Here is a 22,281-nt window from a genome sequence, read left to right on the forward strand (position 1 = left end):
AGTAAGTTTAGTAGGACAGTTTAAGAGTAACTGATAGTTTGCATTTTTTGACCAGAGACAAACAAAATTGAATTTAATGTATATTTTCATTAACAGTATAAATAACATCTAAATTAGTATTTTATACTTACAGGTAAGTACATTGTTCATCTGTGTTGTAGAGCTTTGTTCCTCATTGTGTCTTCTATGGGATATTAAATTAGCCATATTTGGGGGGAACACTTATTATAGTTATGGCTAAGAGAAGAGATCCTGGCTTTGCTTTAGTACTGGAGCCAGATTTCCACCTCTTCTAAAACTCATACACATTGCCTTGAAGTTCAGGATGGATTTGTGTGGAGGGATTTCTTGTTTTCTAGAGCTGAGGCTTCCCCTTTTATTAAATATTTTTATGTCACATGAACAAAAAAGGTAGATATCTTTTAGTAAAAATAGGACTGTTTACAGGATTTGCATATAACTAAATATAGTTATCCTTTATCATCCTAGGTTCAGGGACGCCCTCAGAAAGCACAGAATACCATCATCTTGGAGTCCCATGTCATCTGCTGCACATTGAGCACTAGTGGTGGTTTATTGCTTGAGTCTGCTTTTCGAGGTCAAGGGGGTGTCCCCTTCAGTTGTGTCATCGTAGATGAGGTCAGTAGACAATCAAGTGTGTAGGTATGACTAGGACTGTAAAGAAAAGTTGTGGATGAATTATGGGTGCTGAAGTGTGGATGAAATGGGGCTTTTATTGTGATCACTACTCTATCCGTGCTGGAGACCCAACATCCAGCTTTGCTTGTGAGGAGGCCTCTGCATCCCAGCCCTTAGCTGATATGCACATGTTCTCAGACACTGAAACAAGGTGCTGACAGCCTGCTACAGAGTGAGGACTGTAGTTTTCTGGGCACGACTGTCTCCCAACACTATCCCTTCTGAGCTGGAGTAGTTTCTCTGCTAACTTTGAAATAAAAATTTGTGAGTTGGGACAGCTTTGGCCATTGCATTTTTAACTGACATCTTTTATTTCTTGTCCATTTACTGAACACTAATTATGTACATTGTTGTTGGTTAGAATGAAAAGTCAGACAGAAAGAGTAGATCATTAGATACAGAGAATCATTCTAGGAGATCCTTTACCCTGCTGTAGATATGTAAATTATGTGATAAAATAAAAGACCAGAAAAAAATGAGCCCGGCGGTGGTGGCGCACACCTGTAATCCCAGCACTCTGGGAGGCAGAGGCAGGCAGATTTCTGAGTTTAAGGCTAGCCTGGTCTACAGAGTGAGTTCCAGGACAGCCAGGGCTACACAGAGAAACCCTGTCTCGAAAAAACCAAAAAAAAAAAAAAGCCAGAAAGATAAAAATGATGAAATAATTAAAGGCAACATTACTGAATTAGAAACTCGGGAAACTGTCATACATCAAGTATCTGAATTTCAGAGATTATGTTCTAAAACAGCTGTTACAGACGCTTCCCAGACTCCAACTCCAGCTCAGTAGAAATAAAGCAGGTACTTAAGATGGCCACAGCCTTCTGTTGCTAATTCCACAGTTATGTCATCTGTGGTGTTCAAGTTCATAATACTTGTTAGATTGTTGAAAATTGTGTTTAGGGGCCTGAAAGATAGCTTAGCTGTTAAATCAATAATTGTGTTTAATTTGTTTTGTTTTATGATGAAATCTTTTACATGTATATATTTTCATTGCTGGACCTTCATTGTTCATGGTACAGTGTCTTACATAAAGACATTTAATACAAGTATAATATTAATACAAGTATAATATACTTTAATCATTTAAAAGCTTATTTTTGATACCTGGTGTAGAGGAGGCTGGGATATAACTCATTAATAAAGCACTTGCCCTGCATGGATGAGGTCCTGCAGCAGCAGCAATAGCACAATTACCACCACCACCACCACCACCACCACCACCACCACCCCCATACCACCACAATAACAACAGTAAAGGTTTGGCTATACTATAGGATAAGTTTGGTACTTTTTTGGATGATTAGAACTTAATTATGGCTCTCTCTCCTTTTATCCTTCCTTAACCAGGCTGGGCAGTCTTGTGAAGTTGAGACGCTTTCCCCACTCATCCACCGCTGCAATAAACTTATCCTAGTAGGAGACCCTAAACAGCTCCCTCCCACAGTCATCTCTATGGTGAGTATGTCTGTTCATGTCAGAGGATCTGTTTTAATTTTGAAAAAAAAGGTTCTGTTTTTAATTGTCATTTCTTATTGAAGGGGAAATTAGGAAATGACAGATAAAAAGTGTTATTTGAAGTTTCCTAAGAAAAATTGTGTTCAGGCATGCCTGCAGTCCCAGCACTCAGGAGGCTGAGCAGGTTCTCAGCTGAGACCTGCCAAGAGATACACAGTAAGACCTTGTTCCAAGACAGAGTGAATGTTTTTTGTAAATGTCCTCTTTGTTCACAGTTGTGCTTCTGAGTGTATGAGCAAGAATTTCTCATACACAAAAACCTAAGTTCACGTTGCAGTGCTTCATGCTTTCCTTGTGGAGGAGGGGCTATATCTGATTTGATAAGAATACAAAACACATAAGACAGCAGTAAGTGTAAAGACAACTCCCCTCTCCACTCCCACCTCATGCTTTACACACTGTTCCTGAAGCTAAGGGAAACATAAGGAGGCATGATTTGGAAATAGATGTTCAGTTTGGGCATTTTTTTTCTTCAGGAGTTAAAAAAAAGTCTGCCCTTCACACCTGAAAGTGCAGTTGGTAACAGAAGAAAGTGCACTCATTGCACATAGAGCTGTGGAGGATGAAGACTGATGTGGTCCAGGCTGCCTTTCTTTTTTTATTTTGTTTTAATTTTTAAGAATATTATTTAATGTATATGAGTACACTGTAGCTGTCTTCAGACACATCAGTAGATGGCCATCAGATCTCGTTACATATGGTTGTGATCCACCATGTGGTTGCTGGGAATTGAACTCAGGACCTCTGAAAGAGCAGTTATTGCTCTTAACCACTGAGCCATCTCTCCAGCCCCCATGCTACCTGTTTTGTTTTGTTTTGTTTTGAGACAGGTTTCTCTGTATAGACCTGGCTACTCTAGAACTCTCTATAGACTGGGCTGGCCTTGAACACAGAGATCCACCTGCCTCTTCCTCTCAGATGCTGGGATTAAAGGCCTGTGCCACCACTGCCTGGCTAGTCGGCCTTTTTTGTTTTGGATTTTACCTCAACATTAGACTTGCAAATTAGATATGCAAATGCATATCAGAAATTGAACTCAGTAATTGTTTTGGGTCATTCTAAATAGGTGCTTATACCATGGTTCTGAAATTTAATAAAATTGATGATTTTTACTAACATCTTTTATACAGAGTGGTGATCTCATAATCTCAGAAAAAAGATCATTTTGTGAATACATCTCTGTCCAGTTATTCAGTGATTGTGTGTTTTGTTGTTGCCATTTGTTTTTGATTTTGGATTTATTGAGAACGATGGATCGGTTCTGTAACTAATAGGTGCACAGCCACTGTGGGGGAACTGTGGCAAGAGCTCTGCTTGTGAGCAGTTCAATCAAAGAAGCTTCCTGAAGAAAAATTTTAAAATGATTACAAACACACACACACACACACACACAAATTATTTGTGTGATTTCTACCACATGCATGCCTAATGCTTAAGGAGGTAATGAGTTTCCATGTGGGTGCTGGGAATCAAACGGGCCCTTTGCAAGAACAAGAAGTGCTCTTAACCACTGAGCCTAGCCAACATTCTTGTGCACTTGTCTTTTTTTGTTGCTTTTTTTTAACCATCTATTTTCTGGAGATAATTACTGTGGAATAGTTTTGCTTATGTAGCCTTAGCTGGCCTGGAACTTGTTCTGTAGCCCAAGCTTGATTTGAACTCAGTGATCCTATCTCAGCTTCTTGAGTGCTGGTATTGTAAAGATATACTACCACAGACAGCTCAGGCAGGCACTATTGTAGATGTGGAGGTTGTGATGATAAAAAGACAAAGTCCTTACACTTATGGTGCTTCTGGCTCAGTGGGTGGTAGATAGTATTTAGTTATAGAATGGAGTAAGCAGCGATTTTAAGATAGATGAATGGATGTGTATGTATATATTTGGGGTTTCATATTGTTTGAAAGAACAGATTTACTCCATATGAAATTGGCTTTTTTCCAGCCAGTTTAGGGACAGTCTTTTTTTATGTTATAAATTACAAATTTCTAAGTTTGACTCACTTTTTTTGTCTGCCTAAGTAGTTCTATTATGTTGTATAAATTCTTTTTACAAAAGAGAGATTTAAAATTGGATTTGGAAAATTGGACTTGGGGCTAACTTTACTTGAGTAAACTTCGGGAGATGCAGATGAAATTGCCAGATGTCTCTTAATGACTAGTTAGTTACACAAGCTTGTATACATAAAATGTACAACTTGTACATAAATATTAGGATACACAATGCTTTACTTTCACTATGGAAATTTGTGTAACAGGCTTATTCCTAATATATATGTCTTCAGAGTGAGTATTGCTATTAGCATGATAATATTCCAGTGTATAGGTTTTAGAACACATTTTAACTTCCAGGTATGTGATTTGAATCTTTGATACTGTCATTGAAAACTATATAGCACCACTGTGAGAACATGGGCAATTTTCTTCATTTGTTTGGGTCACTTTTTCATGCTGATGTTATTTAACCATTACTTGGTTTGTAAAATGAATTCAGTAGTTTAGATTTGATCTTTCCTGACTTAATAGTATTAGTACTTGGCACCATGGGTCTGTGAAGAAATCACTGTGCAAAGGCTTCCTTGTAGTGACACATAGCACTTAAGTTTGTGAGGGCACAAAGATTTGTTAAAAAACCAAAAATCTATATTAAGTTTTTGTACTTTTATTGTTCATTCAGGTGGTCTCTTGGTCCTATCAGAAGAGCTTTGGGTATGGTCATTCATACCCTTACCTCTTTCATAGCACTTTGTAGATTTTCTAAAGAGAGACCATCTCATCTTACAGTCAAGGGTCACAGCTCCCTGAGGATCAGCATCAGAAACATCTTTCCTTGAACCCAACTGATAGTAATCTTATGGCACCTGAACTTTGACACATTCGCTTTGGAATATCAGTTCTTACAATAGTGGGGACTTGTTTTTTAAAACAAAAAACAAAACTTCTGTCTTTCAAGTCAGGGTTTCTCTGCGTGTATCCTGGTTGTCCATGAACTGAGTTCCACCTGCCTCTGCCACCTGAGTGCTGGGATTAAAGGTGTGGACCACCACTGCCCCAAGCTTCCTTCCCAGGTATAAACGTTTAAGAATAATTTTTTTCTTCTCAGAAAGCACAGGAGTATGGCTATGACCAGTCGATGATGGCACGATTCTGCAAGCTGCTGGAAGAGAATGTGGAGCAGAACATGATTGGCAGGCTGCCGGTGTTACAGCTTACCATTCAGTACAGGATGCATCCAGACATATGTCTCTTTCCTTCTAATTATGTTTATAACAAAAACCTGAAGACAAATAGGTGGGTGTCCTGTAGTGCTTGTAAGCTTGTCCTTTGGGAAGCTTTAGCTGCTTATTAAAATGTCTTGGCATAAAAACCATAAACCAGGCTAACTGTGTTAGGCAATGCAGGTGATCCTATTACTTGGGAAGCAGAAGTGGAAAGATTGTTGAGAGTTAAGAGGTCAGCCAAGACTACAGAGTAAGACCCTATTTGGGGGTAGCGGGAGGGAGGGTATTTAGCTTAAATCATTGTGCTATGTTGACTATATAAAATGTAGATTGGGGGGTGGGAAGAGGAAGTAGGGTGGTGGTGCATACCTTTGATCCTAACATTTGGGAGGCAGGTGGATCTCGGGGGCCAGCCAGGGCTACATGGAAAAAGCTGACTCAAAAAAAAGGGGAAGGGGAAATCACCATGTTTAATATAACCCAAATACAATCAATCACAGGTGATTTCCTGACCTATCTTGTGGTGCTAGGGACTGAAGCCAGATTCTTAGTCTTGTTTGTGCGTTTGCTCTCCTTGGAGGCTGCTCCTTGTTTCTCTAGCCCTGTATGTATGTTTCCTGTATATTGTTCTGAGCTGTTTTTGAGTCATGATCGTATAGATCATCTCTTCTTTGGTACCAGAATGGAAATAAAATCCAGCTTAGACTTTTTTCATTGCTATGCATTTGTGAAAGAAGACCTCTTAATCTCTTAACTTTTTCCTGGTTCTGTCTCACACAGAAAATAAAAGAAGAAGATATTGATAAAATGTGTGCATTAGAGCATATTTTCTGAATATGATTGCTTTTCTATAGATTGACCGAAACCATTCGATGTTCATCAGAGTGGCCATTTCAGCCCTACCTCGTGTTTGATGTTGGAGATGGTTCAGAACGACGGGATAATGAGTATGTTTTTTTCTTCCTTCATTCTCCAGTAATGGTCTCAGAATCATTAGGTTATAAGCTTTTCCAATACATGTCTCTCCAGTACCAAGGCATAGTAGTCATTTTTGGTATCTGTGTTGATGGCTTCCCCTTTTCTGTATAATTGGGCAGTACTCTTCAGGTGACCAGTAAGTTCTTGAATGGTCATTACCATGAGAGACCCCAATCAAAAGATGATTGTGATCTCATGGAAAAGCAGGCATGAGCTGGATAGTCTTTGAAATTTTGAGTTGTGAAGGAATGTGTTGGGTACTTATAAAATGATAGCAAAGTGGAGGTGGGTGGTGTGTTGCTAGGTTGCAAATGTATCAGAAGAGCCAAGGATTGCTCTGAATAGAGGAATTAACAGCCTGGAGGTATTGTTTATGAACATGTGCATAAATACTACCCTGTTATGGGGAAAATGTGAAAAAACAAAACAAAGCAAAAAAAAAAAACCCCACAGATTCTAAAATGAGAATAGAAATGGGGCTGAGAATAGGAAATGGGGCAGAACATTTCTTGAAGTGAAAATAAAGAAGAGTCAACACCACAGGGATTGCAATGGAAAGGTTCATATGTTTTCAAGTGTAGAACAGAAGACAAAGAGCTGAGCCCCCAGCACATTATAAGACCAGAAAGCAACAAGGACCTTGATAGAGTCTTAACCTGAGGAATAACCAAGGTATAGAAGGAGCCATCTTCCTAGGATGTTACAGTGTAGTATGACAGTAGTTATTGGGCATTTAAGACTCAGGAAAACAAGGGCCCACTTTGATAATGGTTGGATCTTCTTTGGTAATGAACTGGCACACATACTTGGGGTATGAAGTGGGAAAACAGGATATGGAGCCAGCAGAGAGGATAATGAAATGGCTTGAGATGGCTTTCATGTGATTCAACCCTGGTGGGTCATGTTCATGTTTAGCTGTCGGGTGACATCTTTTCAACTTCGTGGTTTATTGGTTTAAACTTAACTGACTACAAATTCCTTTTTCACAACCACTTCCTGTATTGGACATTTATTTATAGTTACTCATATATATGATCAATCATTATTATATCCTCTTGATATTACTGCCTAACTAGAGGGAAAACACCTATGTGCTCTTTATTATAATGGAAGATAATTGAACCTAGTGAGCAATTAGACTGCTGTGAGATTTGACACCTTGTCTTTTTCCATCTTTTTATTTTTTAGCTCATATATAAATGTTCAAGAAATAAAGTTGGTGATGGAAATAGTTAAACTTATTAAAGAGAAAAGAAAAGATATTTCCTCCCGAAATATTGGCATAATAACCCATTATAAGGCTCAGAAGACAATGATCCAGAAGGATTTGGAGAAAGAATTTGATAAGAAAGGGTGATGTATTTTTATATGTATTTCTCTTTAGTTTGAATTAGGTTATTTCCTAACAGTACAGGGGTTGAATCAGGGTCTTTGTATACTAGGCAAGTGCTCTAACATCTTGAAGTTATATATTGCCCAGTCTTTTTATTACTTCTGTGGTCATGTTTCTAAGTTTCCCATTTGCTGTCCTCCTGCCTCAGCCACCAGGCCCTGCTAAGATTGTGGTTTTGTCTACTTACCTCCTCACTAAAAGATTAAAATCTGGAAGTCAGTGTCAGGTGTGTGGTGAGAAACATTTAACTCTCCAGCACTTGGAAGGTGGAGGCAGGATGATCAGTCAAGGTCATCCTTAGAACCATAGTTTCTTTTCCCGTTACTGTGACAAGATATTCTGATAAAAGCATTAAAGGGTTTATTTCACCTCACAGTTTATTACAGCCCATCATGATGGGGGAATCAAGGCAGCAAGACTCTGAAGCATCCAAGCAGCAGCAGAAGAACAGTGAATGTATGCATGCTAGTGATGAGCTCGGATCCTCCACTGTTACACAGTCCGGGATCTCCAGCCTAGAAAATGGTGCCACCCACACTGGGTGGGTCTTCCCAACTCAACTAACACCATAAATAATAGATAACCCCCAAAGACATGCCCCCAACCCATTTCTTGGGCTAGTAGTACAGCTTTTACCAAGTTGACTATTAACACTACTCATTATATTCTGCTACATAGGGAGTTCAGGTCTAACCTGGGCTACCTGAGACCCATCTCAATGAAACAGTTCAGAAAGATGGCTCAGTGGTTAAGAGCACTTGTACTGCAATCATGAAGATCAGAGTTCAGATCCCAGTACTCAGACAACAAGCTGAGAGTCCAGTATGCTTCTTTGTAACCACAGCTCTGAAGCAGGCAGAGATGGGGCTATTTGGGGGTTTGCTGGTTTGCTGGCCTCCAGGCTGAGAGAGCATAAGCTTTCACGCTTCTTGTGGCCTTGGCCTTTCCTCACATGCACACATGCATACATGCACAGTTACTCCAACAATACATACATCTTTTAAAGATACATACAAATATCTTTTAAAATACCCAAACTAACAACCTTTTAACTGTCTTAATCTAGAAACACACAAAACTGACTTTAGAGAAAAAAATCTGCAGAGAGAGAGAGAGAGACAGAGAGAGTGTATGTGTGTGTGTACATATATAGAGATATATAGATATATTGGGGGGGGGCTGAGAAATAGTCAAAACCTGAGAAACACGTTAGACTTGACTGCTGAGTTCCACCAAATATCAGTCCGCAGTCAACATAAACACAGCTGTGTGTCTCTGCAGTCCTTGCACTCTGGAGTCTGAGGCAGGAGGATCTAGAGTTTTAGACCAACCTGGGCTACATAGGTAATACCCTATGTGAAAACAACAACAGAAAACCCAGTAATACTTAGGACTTGACAAAAGTCTAAGAACACTTTCTGGGTTTTTGTTTTGTTTTGTTTTGTTTTTATGTAAGGCAGACACACCATGGTGTGCATGTGGTCAGAGAACAACTTTCAGTAATTGGTTCTTGATAGAACTCAAATCATCGGGCTTGGTGGCAAGTTGCTTTATGTATTGAACCACGTTGCCAACTCCAAGGACACTAAATTTTTTTAATGACACCAGACCAGGGAAGGTGTTATAAGAGCCTGATAACACTAATGATTGCAGATTTAAGAATGCTAAATCTACAGCTGCAACTGAATCCAGTGCGTATTAAAGAGACTGTATATCATGACCACATGAAATTTATCCCCGAGTGCAGTGTTGGCTTAGTATATTGGTGGAATAAGAGAAAGAAGCAAGACTTGGCGGCTCACTCCTGGAACCTCCATACTTGGGAAGACAGGGCAAGATAAACATAATGAGCTTTAGGCCACCTGGGTTACTGAATGGAGACTGTCTTAAAGAACAGTAAATTAGATTGAGAAGGTGACCCACATGCCATACTAAGATGACAGAAAAGACTTAACAAACCTATCTTTCACAACAAAAAATACTATTAGGAGTACAGAGAAAATTTCTTAACTTGCTTGTCTATAGAAACACATAGGTAACATTGATCCATTATGGGTCAGCAGTCTTTCCTGTAGGCCACGAAGGATGTTTATTCTTACTATTTCTGTTGTCCATTGCAATAGACACACTAGCCAAAGCAAGACTTTTTGTGTGTAAGTCTATAAATAATTCAGCATGGTTATATTTATAGATTCAGTTAGTGAAGCTACATAAACTCTTAGGGTTAACACTCAAGTTTCAGAGACTTGTAGAATACAGGATTGATATATAAAAAGTGGTTGTCAGTGAATAGTCTGCTCAGGAAGTAAAACCATTCTATTTATATTGGCACCAAAAGTAATAAAATACTTTGGAGTAAATAAGACCAGTAGTATAAGATGTATCCACTGAAAGCTACAAAGCATGTTACAAGAAAAAAATTAAGTACCCAGGACATGGGAAGAAGGTCATGGATATGAAGACACAGTGCAGTCCCAGTGGCTGTACTCAAAGAAGACTGGTGCTTTCTCTATTAGAATTCCACCTGCCTCTGACCGAAGTCATCAAGCTGATGAAACTATTGAAGACCGAAGGCTTAAGGAAACCTACATACAAATATGTATAGCCTCAGACTAGGAGATGGTTTCTTATGGACTTCATAAACACTTAAGAATTGTGTTTCAGAAGATGCCATGAAAAGAGTGGAGAAAGGATGTTGTTCTGACCTCAGAAGCGTATCTGAAAAGACTGATCTACCTGGAATATACAATGAACCTTACAACTCAGTACTTTTGTGTGTGTGTGTGTGATTTTCATGACAGGGTTTTTCTCTCTGTAGCCCTGGCTATCCTGGAATACACTCTGTAGACCGGGCCAGCCTCAAACTCAAGAGATCCGTCTGCCTCTGCCTCCCAAATGCTAGGATCAAAGGTGTACGCCATTACTGCCCCACATCCAATGAAGAGTTTAAAATACTGCCTATGTACATGTATTTTATAATTTAAATGTTTTAGTAAACTTCGTGCCTTTTATAAACAGACCTGCAGAAGTGGATACGGTAGATGCCTTCCAGGGCCGGCAGAAAGACTGTATCATTGTTACCTGTGTCAGGGCAAGTGCTGTGCAAGGGTCAATAGGGTAAGTAGCTCACGTTGCTTTGTCACTTGTTGAGAAGCAGCTGTCATCTAGATCCACCAGTCTCTTAGCCCTAGCTATCATTGTTTTATTCTTTTTTTTTAAATAGTGGTTCTCAACCTGTAGGTCAAGAAGTCTTTGGGGATGTCAAGTGACCACAGGATTACATATCCATCATATCAGATAATTACATTATGATTCACAACAGTAGCAAAATTACAGTTGTGAAGTAACAACAAAAATAATTTTATGTTTGAGAGTCACAACATGAACTGTATAAAAGAGTTGCAGCATTAGAAAGGTTGAAAACCACTGGTTTAAACCTGTGTTGGCCATTGGGATGGCTCAGTTTGGTAAAGTGCTTACCATAGAAAAGCATAAGGACTTGAGTGACTGGTACCCATGTAAGAAGCCATGCATGATGGTGTGCCTCTGGTAATCTGGGCACCTGAGCCAGAGATAGGCATACCCTGGGCGCTCACAGAAGTAACTTTCTTGTCGTTACATAGATTCCTGGCAAGTTTGCAGAGATTGAATGTCACCATTACACGAGCCAAGTACAGCCTCTTTATCCTTGGACATTTAAGAACTCTGATGGTAGGTACACTCTGTGGGGGCTACAGGGAGGTTTAAAATTATCTGCTGTTGCCTATTAGGGAATTTTTTCCCCCATCAAAATGGAAACGATTTCTTGGTTACAAAATAAAGGTTGTTAGGTCTTTTCAGCATCTTGGCTATGAGCTTTTGTGTACATACAAACTGTTCTTTCTTAGCTCAAAGCTCAGGTGTGTGCACTAGGATTTCAAGGTGACTTGTCTTAAACTCTAGTGGGCATTGGTGACAAGACCAAAGAGGGAGTGTAATCGACATAGAAAGTGCTAGGACAGAGTTTGGCAAACAGTAGTGTGGGTCTGTGAGCGGCTTCTTCAGAGAGAGTTCAGGGACATGTGGAACTGCCTTCTTTGGGCACATGGGTTGCAAGGAGAGGTCTGCCCCGGAGCCATTCTACTGCAGAGGCTCTTGGAATGAAGCATAATGTTCTGTATTTTTAGTGGGTACGTGCTGTGAGTGAAGCCAGAGGCAGGCAGCAGGGTAGTGTGCGCTTGCTGCTCAGCTCATCTAGGTGGTATCGGGGTGTTGGTGCTTTTGAAGTTTTAGCTGTGAGCTTTATCATTTAATGTCGCAGCTCTCTTGCCAGCCCAGTAACTTTTGGGTGTTTTAAAAAGTGGTCCTCTGAGGAGAGAAACCAACTCTGCTTGTTTTTCTTCCCTGTTTTGTTAATAGAAGCCAAGAGCATTCAAATGCATCTCCTTCCCATCTCACTCTGTGGTTTTTAGCTTGTGTTGTTTGTGTGCTCTTTAAAGCTGTAAAAGCTTGTTTTATATCTCTTTTTAAGTTGATAAGGAAAAACAAAATTTTATCATAAATATTGCTAAAAGATTGTTTCTAACATAAACATTAACATTTTAAAATAAAGTCATGGGAACTAGAGACATGGCTCAGTGGTTAAAAACATTTGCTGCCTTTGTAGAGGACAGTAGTTTGGTTCTCAACACCCAATGTTGGATGGCTTACAACTGCCTGTAACTCAAGCTCCAGGTCTCTGAAAGGTCTTGTTCACTGACATAAGCAAACACATAGAATATAGAAATATATTATAAACCCCTACTGATGGGCTAGGGACAGATGAGTGGTATAACACTTGGCCTAGCAGGTATAAGGCCCCTAGTCCATCCCCAGCAGCATGCATATAATTTAAGCAAGAGAGTAAAATAATAGGAAGATTCGGGGGCTGGAGAGATGCTCAGGGGTTAAGCTCTTGTAATCTTCCCTGAGTAAATAGTCCTTTGGGGCTTGGGAGGCCTTTGGGAAGCTAATAAATTCTGTGGGTTTTCTTCAAGAGCAGTCACGTGTGGTCAGGAATTTGCCTTCTGAAACAAGTCTTAACTGTTAAAATGTCAGCCATGCCCAGGAGCAGGTGGCAGTGTAGGTCAGCAGGATGCTTACTGCCGTAGCTGCTAGAGGATTGTAGTCACTGTGCACTTTCAGGGTGGATGCAGCAGGACTGTGGTTTTAATTTTATTTTAATTAACATAAATTTGAATAGCTCAGCAGAGCTAGAGCTACAGGAGGGCATCTTACTGTATTGTAACAATGCAAGTGGAGTTTCCTTACAGCCATCACCAGCCCTGGCTTTCGATAATGCCTGCTTATAGTTGGTCGTTGGAATGCCTCCTGCATTCTTCTGAGTGGTGACTTTTTGAGAGTCTGTTTTATCAGACTATATTTATTCCTTCAGAAATGGAAGTTGGGCCCTCCTGCTTTTCCAGCAAAATGAATGTTTCTGTAGGGTGTGATTTTTTTTTTTTCTCTTCTTTGTTTCAGGAAAACCAACATTGGTATGAACTGATTCAGGATGCTCAGAAGCGTGGGGCCATTATTAAGACCTGTGACCCAAACTATAGACATGATGCAATGAAGATTCTGAAACTGAAGCCTGTGCTACAGAGGAGTCTGACCCATCCCCCAGCCTCTGCCCCGGAGGCACCCAGACCTCAGGGTGGCTTGCCCAACAACAGGCTGGACAGTGGACTTGCTACAACATCTTTTGCTGCTTCTTTGTATCACACAGCCTCTGATACTGTCACTTCAAAGGAACCTGAAAGGCCACTTCAAGACCGACTTCGAGATCCACGACTATTCAGGAGATTGGATGCTGAAGCCAAGGGAACATTCCTGAAGGATCCACAGCCTGTGAGTCCCCAGCTCCCTGGGGTAGTTCATCTTTTGGGAGAACCTGGCTTCCCTGTTGTTTTCCAGGACCTAGTTGTGCCACCATCCACTGCCATCGTTGCTCCTCTAGGCAGCCACAGGTCACCGATGCAGGCTGAGACACCACCTGCTCACCCTGCTGCTGCTGCCACCTCCACAAATAAGAGGAAATACAGTGACCCAGATGCTGGGCTCCGCCACAGAAGAGAGCCCAGGGCCTTCAGTGGAGAGCAGGGGAGGCATGGCTCTATGACTCATCATGTGCTGAGAAGCACTGACTGGGACAGAAGGAGGCTAGATGACAGCAGTGACAAGAGGAGACGGTTTCTATAGTAGCGCCTGGTGATGAGACTGTTGTCCCCAGGCTAGCTAGTAGCATCCTACAGATAAGCTGGGTTCTGGGTTTGTTTTTGTTTCCCTTGAAAAGTCCTCTGTTAGAGGATGGAAATACCTTCTAATTCTTGGTCTGTTTGTTGGTCTTGTTTTCAGTACTTTTTGCCAGTTGCCACTTGGAGAGGGCATTTGTATACCTGTAATCTTGTTCTTGAGGTCAGAAATTCAAAACATTGGGAGCTTTTGTTCTGTAGAAAAGGTTAGAACAGAGTGAGTACTGTAAAGGTTAAACTGAATCTATATAGCAAGTGGAAAATCCTTTTAAAATGTAAACTGGTAGACCACATTACCTGCCTCAGCCTAAAACGTTGATCATTTTCCAACAGAACAAACTTCATATTCAACCATTGTGTGGTAGACAAGTTTAACAGCCTCGGTACTGGGAGTTAGCCAAGTTTGAACCAGTGGCCAGTGTCTCGAGCTGGGTTTTTCTGGGCCTTTAGAAAGCAGCACGTTGGGAGTTGTTGCGCTCATAGGTACGCTTTGAGACAAGGCAGCTTGGCACAGGGCATTACTGTGACCAGTTAGTTCATTTACCTATACTGGTGTATGAATTAGTTTTCTGCCTAAATACCTTTCCCTTCTCAAAACGGAAGAACAATTCTTGAATTTTCATTCATGTTTCCAGTGTTTTGTGAGGTTGGTGTAACTGGTGAATTGAAGACGTGCTTAGCAAATGGAGGATTTGTGCTGGCTTGGCCTGGCCTGGAAGAGTGCATTTAGGATTCTTGTGAAGGCTTGAGAGTTGCCAGGAATATTAAAAAGGATGCCTTAGAAGGGATTTCAAGGGAGCTACACAGGGGCAGAGCAGGTAGCATATCTCAGGCAGAAGAGAAACTCCATGAGAAGAGCAGCCGCCTGGGCTGCAGGACATCCGTAAGATAGATGAAAGTGCAGTCTGTGTTGTGCCATTGCAGGCTCTAGACTCCATCAGACCTGGTGTGCTGGAGAGAGGAAAGCAGAGGGGCCTAGAAGTCAGCAGGACAAGGGAGGACTGCTTAACCCTTCTCTACATATAAGAGCATGAGTGATTACTGTACACACAGCCCATTAGCCGCCTTGGGGCAGGATGACAGCCCTAAAAATTAGTGTTCGCTGTTTGGAGGGGTTTTTGTCATCTGGGGCTTTGTGTTAATAATTCTGCTGAAGTAGGTTTTGTTTGTTAAGAGCTTTGAAAAACTGCATTTTGCCAAGTTTCAACATTTGACTTTCCTGATCTCTTTCTGCTGGTGCTCAGACATAAACCCTGCAGAACACGTAGGAAACTGGGGAGTAGGCACCCGAGTTCTCAGAGTGCTTTAGCCTCCTGGCTGTCCCTAGCTAAGTAGGAAAGAAACCCTGCTCTGGCTAGAGCTTCTGCATGTGACATTGGCAGGACACTTCACTGTCACTTGTAATTTTCTTTCCTAGTGTCTGTGAGAAGTGCTCAGTTTAGCAGAGACTTGTAAAGGTAACCGCCTAAAAGCCAAAAGTCTGCTTCTGAGACGGGCATCACAAAACAGCAATAGCCAGGACATTTCTCACTCTAAAGACCAAGAAATACATTTGTAAAAAGAAGTTTTTCCAAAGCATGTTTTAGTTGGCTGCTCTCCACTAAGGATGTTGTAAGGACATTGTGTGTTCATCTGCTGGTTCATACGGCTAGCCATGTCAGAGTATTGGAATTTGTATTGCACCCTGCTTATTTTGTGAGTGTAAGGGCTGCTGGGATTAGACTCTGGCCAAGAGATCCTCCTTTTCAGCAAGCAAACCTTGTCTTAGAACTGTCTTCAGCAGAATGTAGTTGCATAACATTAGATTTGAAATCTTATTCCAGTTGGTAAAGGTATTTGCAGAAAGTGTTTGCTGTGTCAAGTGGCCTTTCCTGACAGTTCTGTCAGAAATGGTTAACCCTGACAAGATAAAAGTTCACTTTGTCCTTGCTGTAGTTAAAAGAACATGCCCCAACTGCTTTCAAATGATATTTCAAGGTCAGTGTATTATACCTATCTTTATTTTGCTTCTCTTTTGATTTACCACAGTTTGTTCAGTTATGTTTTCATGAATTATCAGGAGTAAATTTGAACAAAAACATGTGAATAACCTCCTGTAAATGTGTTTTATAACAAAAGTGTGCTAAACTATTTTCTAAAAATTACTTTGTGCACTTTGGGAATCTTTCTGTAGCTTTGTGTTTTGTATGCTCTGGATTCATAACTGGATTTTGGCAAATAGTAAACCTGTTATCTTTGTTAAAACCTAATATTTAAGAGAAAATAGCAGAAATAAAAACAAGAAAACTGGCCTGGTTTAGAAGTATTCCGTGCTGATGGGGTAAAGCTGGAGGAGCCTTTCCTCTACCAGCTCCCTGTTTTGATTTCCCTTCCTGCCCAGTCCCACTCTCCTCATCCTCAGGTCCCTTTGGAATCTGGGTATGGTTATGAGCGTCCTCATTGCTGCATGGACAGCCTGTAGGTTACAGCAAGTTCATTAGGATGGGGCTGGGAGGTAGAATGAGCAGGGATGTGGGACAGGAGCTCTTGGAGATGCCAGAGTAGGCACGACACATCCATGTCCAAGTCAGGTAATTGCCGGTGGCCGCAGATACTCAGAATACACATAGTAGCTTACAGAAGGATGTCACTTAAAGGTCGCTTGATCTGCTTTCTGCATCTTGCTATACCCAGGGTGTACTCGGAGATCACAAGGAAGAAGGGAGGGTGATAATAAATTTGCCCAATGGGATGAGTGCTGTGCCATGGTCACTTCATCTGTGGAATTTGTTAGCATAGTAGCTGTCAGTGGTTGAAGTGAGCAGGCATCCCTCTCTGTACCAATCCACAATTGTACGCAGTTATTCCACTCCCTGGGTTTCACTATTCATCGAGGAATAAATAATTCAGGGAGCAACAGAAGATTTAGCTTGAACTTAAATGAATTTACAGTGTTACCAGCACCACGGAGGCAATTTCTGCACACAAGGGATCTGAGTTATCACCGCTTCTGCTATGGGATGTGAGTAGAGTTCTCCAATAGCATCTGAAGCCATGGAGGCCCGGAACATGGCTGGCTTTCTTTTTCTGCCTTTAGCCTGGAAGTCAGCAAGGGACCTTTTAGAAAGGTGTTGCTTCCAGCCCATCCTACATTTTCTGATCTAATGTTTTTGAGCACAGCTCTTGAAGATCGGAGCTCTTGTGTGTTTCAATAGCAGAGCCTTGGAGTCTAGCTCCTGTGGAGTCATCAGGAATAAGAGTCCAATAGGGGTCAGTACATCGGTCAGTACATCATCTCTAAGGTTTTGGATGTAGCCCTCCAAGTAGTCAATGACACCAGTTTCTGTTCAGATGGGGGGTTCCCTAGGGCAGTCAGTACAGCAGGGCCAACGGAGGAAACTAAAATGGCCCAACCGATCCTCCCACCAGAATCTATTAGTTACAGGGCCCACATCATTTCAAAACCTTTGATTTTCCTGAGGGTTTGCTCTTGGTTTGGACATTCTGGGCTTGGACATGTATAAAATCATGGAGACAGGTTCCTATCATTTCCAAAGCTGTGTGCACTTGTTCAGATAGTCATTCACTCTACTTTTTCTTTTCTCCATCATCTGCCTCTTTTTTTTTTTTTTTTTTTTTTTAAACCCCAGTGCTGGGGATTGAACCCAGGACCTGGCACGTGCTAGGCCAGCACTCCACATCTCTAGAGATTTCCCTCCCCTTTTAAAGACAGGGTCTCCCTATATGGCCTAGAATTCTCTCTGTGTACAGATTAGGCTGAACTCAGAGGTCCACCTGCCTCTGCCTTCTGAGTGCTGGGATTTAAGGATCCCCATAACACCTGACTAAGACTTCTTTTTTTTTTTTTTTTTTTTTTTTTTTTTTTTTTTTGGATTTGGTTTTTTCGGGCTGGAGAGATGGCTCAGCAGGTAAGAGCACTGACTGCTCTTCCGAAGGTCCTGAGTTCAAATCCCAGCACCCACATGGTGGCTCACAACCATCTGTAAAAGAGATCTGGATTTGGTTTTTTCGAGACAGGGTTTCTCTGTATAGCCCTGGCTGTCCTGGAACTCACTCTGTAGACCAGGCTGGCCTCAAACTCAGACATCCGCCTGCCTCTGCCTCCCAGAGTGCTGGGATTACAGGTGTGCGCCACCACCGCCCAGCTGTTAGACTTTTCTTATACTTTTAAATTGTGTGTATCCGTGTACATCTGGGAGACGAGCATGTGCAGGTGTTTGTGGAACTTAGAGGCATCAGATAAAGATCTCCTTGGAGCTGGAGTTACAGGCAGTTTGTAAGCAGTCAGACAAGGAGGCAGGGGCCTCGGGTAGGTCCTCTGCATGAGCAGTAAGGTGTCTAACTGTTGACCCTTTATAATGAAATAAAGAACTCAGACCAGTTTTCTAACCAGTCTCTTTTTAAACTTATTGTATGGGGGGGAGGGGGGGCAGTCAGGCTTGGCATCTAGTACCTTTCACTGATCCATCTCACCAGCCAGATGTTTGTATATACCAGTGGCCATAAAAAACTTTCTACAGTAAGGAGTTGGGTGTAGAGAGGATTTCAGCACCCCCCCCACCCCCCCAACCCCCCAACCCCCTGGTCTGGAGGGGCTTGTGAATGCTTGTAGCCTTGTGAATGCCAGGTGCTGCAGTCTTCCAGGTTAAACCAGTGCAGCTGAGGATGCTGTCTCTCCCTATGCTCCTCCCAAGACCTGCAGGACTGCTGAGAGTACACCCTTCTCTTCTGGGGCAATTGGCGCACATTCTCTGCTAATTTTTCTTCTGTGCTCTTTGTCCCTTTTGCTTTTAGAAGCAGTGTGTTTCTGGTGTGAATCATACATCATGTCCATTTCCTGTGTTCTATATTGCTTTGTGCCTTTTCATGCCTATCTATGGTTATATAGGAGGATTTGCTTCTCTTCCTCCTCCTCCTCTTCCTCTTTCTCCTTGTCTTCTTTCCAGTTTTTGGAGACAGGTTTCTCTGTAGCCCTAGAATGCCTTCTACCTCTTGAGTGCTGGGATTAAAGGCGAGACCACCTTCTAGCAAAAGATTTGTTTTTAATGTCATTTAATGTATCCATCTAAAAGCTGAAAAACCATTTCTCATTTAGAAATTCAAACCTTTTGTTTTTCAAAATTATGTGAATGTGGAGGTGGGGGTGGGTGTGTCCTCATGTGTGTGTGCTCCTAGAGGCTCGAATCCCTTGGAGTTGGGGTTACAGGTGGTTGTGAGCTGCCACGTGAGTGCCGAGAATCGAACCCCAGGTTCTCTGCAAGAGCAACAAGTGCTTTTAACCATAGAACAACTTCACTAGCCCTTAAATTGCACTGTATGTATGTCGTGTGTGCAGGCACATGCACCACGTACTAGCTGCTTGCAGGAGTTGTTTCTGTTCTCCTGTGTAGCTCCTGAGACTCAACTGAGGCAGTCAGACTTAGCAGCAATCGCCCTTGTTCACTGGGCCATCTCCTGACCCTTAGTGACTCACAGGAAAGGGGCTCCTTTATGCCATCTGTATGACCTTTCAGCACAGGTACGTGGTGTGCAGTGACCGTGTCAGGGTGGCAGGCACAGTCATCCCTTGTGATGACTGCTTGTTAGGACCCTTTTCTGCTCTCTTCCAGCTCTTTTGAAGTATTCAGCTAGCGATTGTCAGTACTTATCATGCTGTGTAATATGGAAAACTTGCTCCTGTCCCCTGGGCTTGTGCCAGTGCCTACCCTCCCATAACCCTTTCCATGCCCTATTGATAATTGCTGAGTATTGCTGTACAGTCTTAAGAAAAATAACCCATGTTGGGTAAGCGTTCATAGCTGTCTGTATTCTATTAAAGACTCCAGGGGCCCCAGCAGCCAGACTCTGGACTTTTTGTCTGCCCAGCTGTGGAAATCCACCTTTACTCTCTGGAGCCCCCCTCTTCCTAAAGAAGGACATTTACAAGCTAAGATCTAGTTTCAGGCACCCCAAATTTCCTTGTTCTCCTGCTGGAGCTTTCTAGAACTGAGGTCAGGGGAGCCGTAAGTAGAATTGGGTGTCAGGTGGGGAAGGGAAGGTGCAGTGGGAAAGGCCCTAGGAGTGCAGTTCCCTCCCCTCCCACATCCTCCTCCTGGTCTTCTTGCCAGGTGGCATGCTGCTGCCCTAACATGCCCAGCAGAGCCTCCATCCCTTCTAGATCATAGGTCAGTGTGAGAGGGACTCGGGCCACTCCCCCTGAAACAGTCCCAAGACATTAATCCAAGGGTGGTTCTGATTGCTCATCATGCACTGGCTGCTGACCTCAGCATGATGAGGGGTTTTATTCAAGGCAAGGTCTCACTATGAAGCCCTGGCTTTCCCAGAACTCACTCTGTAGATCAGGCTAGCCTCGAACTCACAAAGTGCTGGGATTAAAGGCCTGCACCTCTTATGTCTGGCATGATGGATATGGGCCTCCGTCTGTGATCTCATTCCTCTCCTTGATGCACAGGGATCCTGGAAGTTGATCTCCCAGCCTCTGTTCATCAAAGGCACTTCCCAGACAAAATTGTCCCAAGTCTGCAATGCCAACATGTCAACCTGGCCTGCTCTAGAAGCCCTGTCACCTGTTCCTGGACCAGACCTGTCCACTACCACCAGGTTCTAGGTCTCAGCCAGGCCCTGGAACCTTTAGAGACAGCCCTGATGGTCCTCATATCCTTCCTAGCCTCTCCACACCTCCTTGAGGATTTGGGGGTCTAGCAGAACCTTGAAGAGAGAGGGGCAGGGGCTTCTGCTGAGCAGGGGAGGGTCAGCAGGAGAGGCCATGTAGGCAGCTTCCCTGGACAGCCACATGACACTGTGTCTTCCAGAAAGGCTACTGGGAGTTCCTGTCCTATGACCTCCATTTCCTGGTTCCCCAACGTCCCATCTACACCTTTCTCTCCAGTCCTGCTAATGTTCCCTGCCTAGTTCCAATCCCCAATCTACCAAACATGTGCAGGAGAGCAAACAGTAAGCAGAAAGGTTCCTGCCCTAAGGGTTCTGGCTGGCTGCTACATATAGGGCAATCCAGGAGCGGGGACAACCATGGGCACAGTGGGCAGAGGCCTGCAGAGTCTTTCTGGTCCTGGGTGACATGAATGCTGGGCAGCAGCCTAACTTTGGGAAGGAGTTGGCTAATGGTGCACTCATTAGCCCGCAAGTGCCAGGTCCAGCATTGGGGTGAAAGCGGTAGTGTGTGTGTGTGTGTGTGTGTGTGTGTGACACAGGTCCTGTGCCTGGAGCATTCATCGCCAGGCCTTGCATGTCTCAAGGGTACTGATGGTTGCTGTTGCGCTGAAGCTGATCTGCTGTCTGATGTATGTGTTTGAATTTCAGTTTCTCTTTCTGAGGAATGCACTTCCCCCATTGCTCAGAGTTAATCACGCTATAATACATGGGGTTCTCAGGACTGAGGAGTGGAGGTGGTCATGAGGCTGTGGGGGACGAGGAGCAGGCCTTCCTTCTGCTCGGCCCTTAGGCCATGGGAAAGGACCTAAACAACCTACCTCAGAGGCCATAAAAGACTGCATGGCCCTTTGTAAAAACCGCTCATTATACCTTAAGCTTGGAATTATATGAGGAGACTCACATACCTTCCAGCCCAGTGATGGCTATATTAATTAGCCAGGATGAACTTGGGACCTTCAAGGATAGAGAAAAAAGGCATAGATAGGAAAAGAAGGAGGAATCTATTTAAAAAAAAAAGACAGATGGGTTTATCTTGTAGGAGGAAGGCATGTGTATGCTCTAGAAACAAACAGTATTAAAAGGAGAGAGTGGCTTAATGGAAAAGGATAGGCTGGTGAACTTTCGTTCACAGAGAGATTGTCAGTTTCAGACATGAGGCCATGGAATTGCTAGGATAAGGAAATGAAGACTAGAGAATTAAAAGATGACAAGCATATGAAAAGTTAGAGCCTCGTGCTGCCTGCTACTTAAAGGACTGTAGAGGGCAGTGCCTAGAGAGCGGAGAGAGCTAGCTGCTCTATATGAGTAGATCTAAAAACTCTGTAAGGGATCTTTTTAATCTCAGTCTGTTCTCACACAAAAACAGTCACTGTAAGGACTGCTGTCTGCAGTACCAGGAAGCCACAAGCGCTGTGCCCAGCTGCCCGTGAAGAGCACACTGTGGACAAGCAGGAAGGAAATGTACTTTTGCTTTGTGTTTAGTTTTTATTTCAAAGAATCAAGGGTTGTGGGTAGTAATCTGGGATTTTTT

The 22,281-nt window shown here is 42.6% G+C and overlaps 1 protein-coding gene across 9 annotated transcripts in view; it reads left to right on the top strand.

The window, feature by feature from the left end:
- Positions 1-16,367, top strand: part of Setx (senataxin) — a 49,303-nt gene extending 32,936 nt beyond the window's left edge. For 6 of the 9 annotated variants that reach the window (XM_052181997.1, XM_052182001.1, XM_052181998.1 and 3 more), the window contains 9 exons: positions 490-639; positions 2,050-2,157; positions 5,318-5,505; positions 6,290-6,382; positions 7,602-7,766; positions 8,183-8,347; positions 10,825-10,923; positions 11,430-11,517; positions 13,306-16,367. In XM_052181997.1, the coding sequence (XP_052037957.1) occupies positions 490-639; positions 2,050-2,157; positions 5,318-5,505; positions 6,290-6,382; positions 7,602-7,766; positions 8,183-8,347; positions 10,825-10,923; positions 11,430-11,517; positions 13,306-14,025 (1,776 nt within the window). In that variant the 3' untranslated portion in view covers positions 14,026-16,367. Of the gene's footprint in view, positions 1-489; positions 640-2,049; positions 2,158-5,317; positions 5,506-6,215; positions 6,383-7,601; positions 7,767-8,182; positions 8,348-10,824; positions 10,924-11,429; positions 11,518-13,305 lie in introns of those variants that run through there. The other 3 variants (XM_052182002.1, XM_052182003.1, XM_052182005.1) reach the window with 2 other exon arrangements.
- Positions 16,368-22,281: the final 5,914 nt, after the last annotated feature.

Source organism: Apodemus sylvaticus, chromosome 5 (genome assembly GCF_947179515.1).
Source record: "Apodemus sylvaticus chromosome 5, mApoSyl1.1, whole genome shotgun sequence".
Lineage (NCBI taxonomy): Eukaryota > Metazoa > Chordata > Mammalia > Rodentia > Muridae > Apodemus > Apodemus sylvaticus.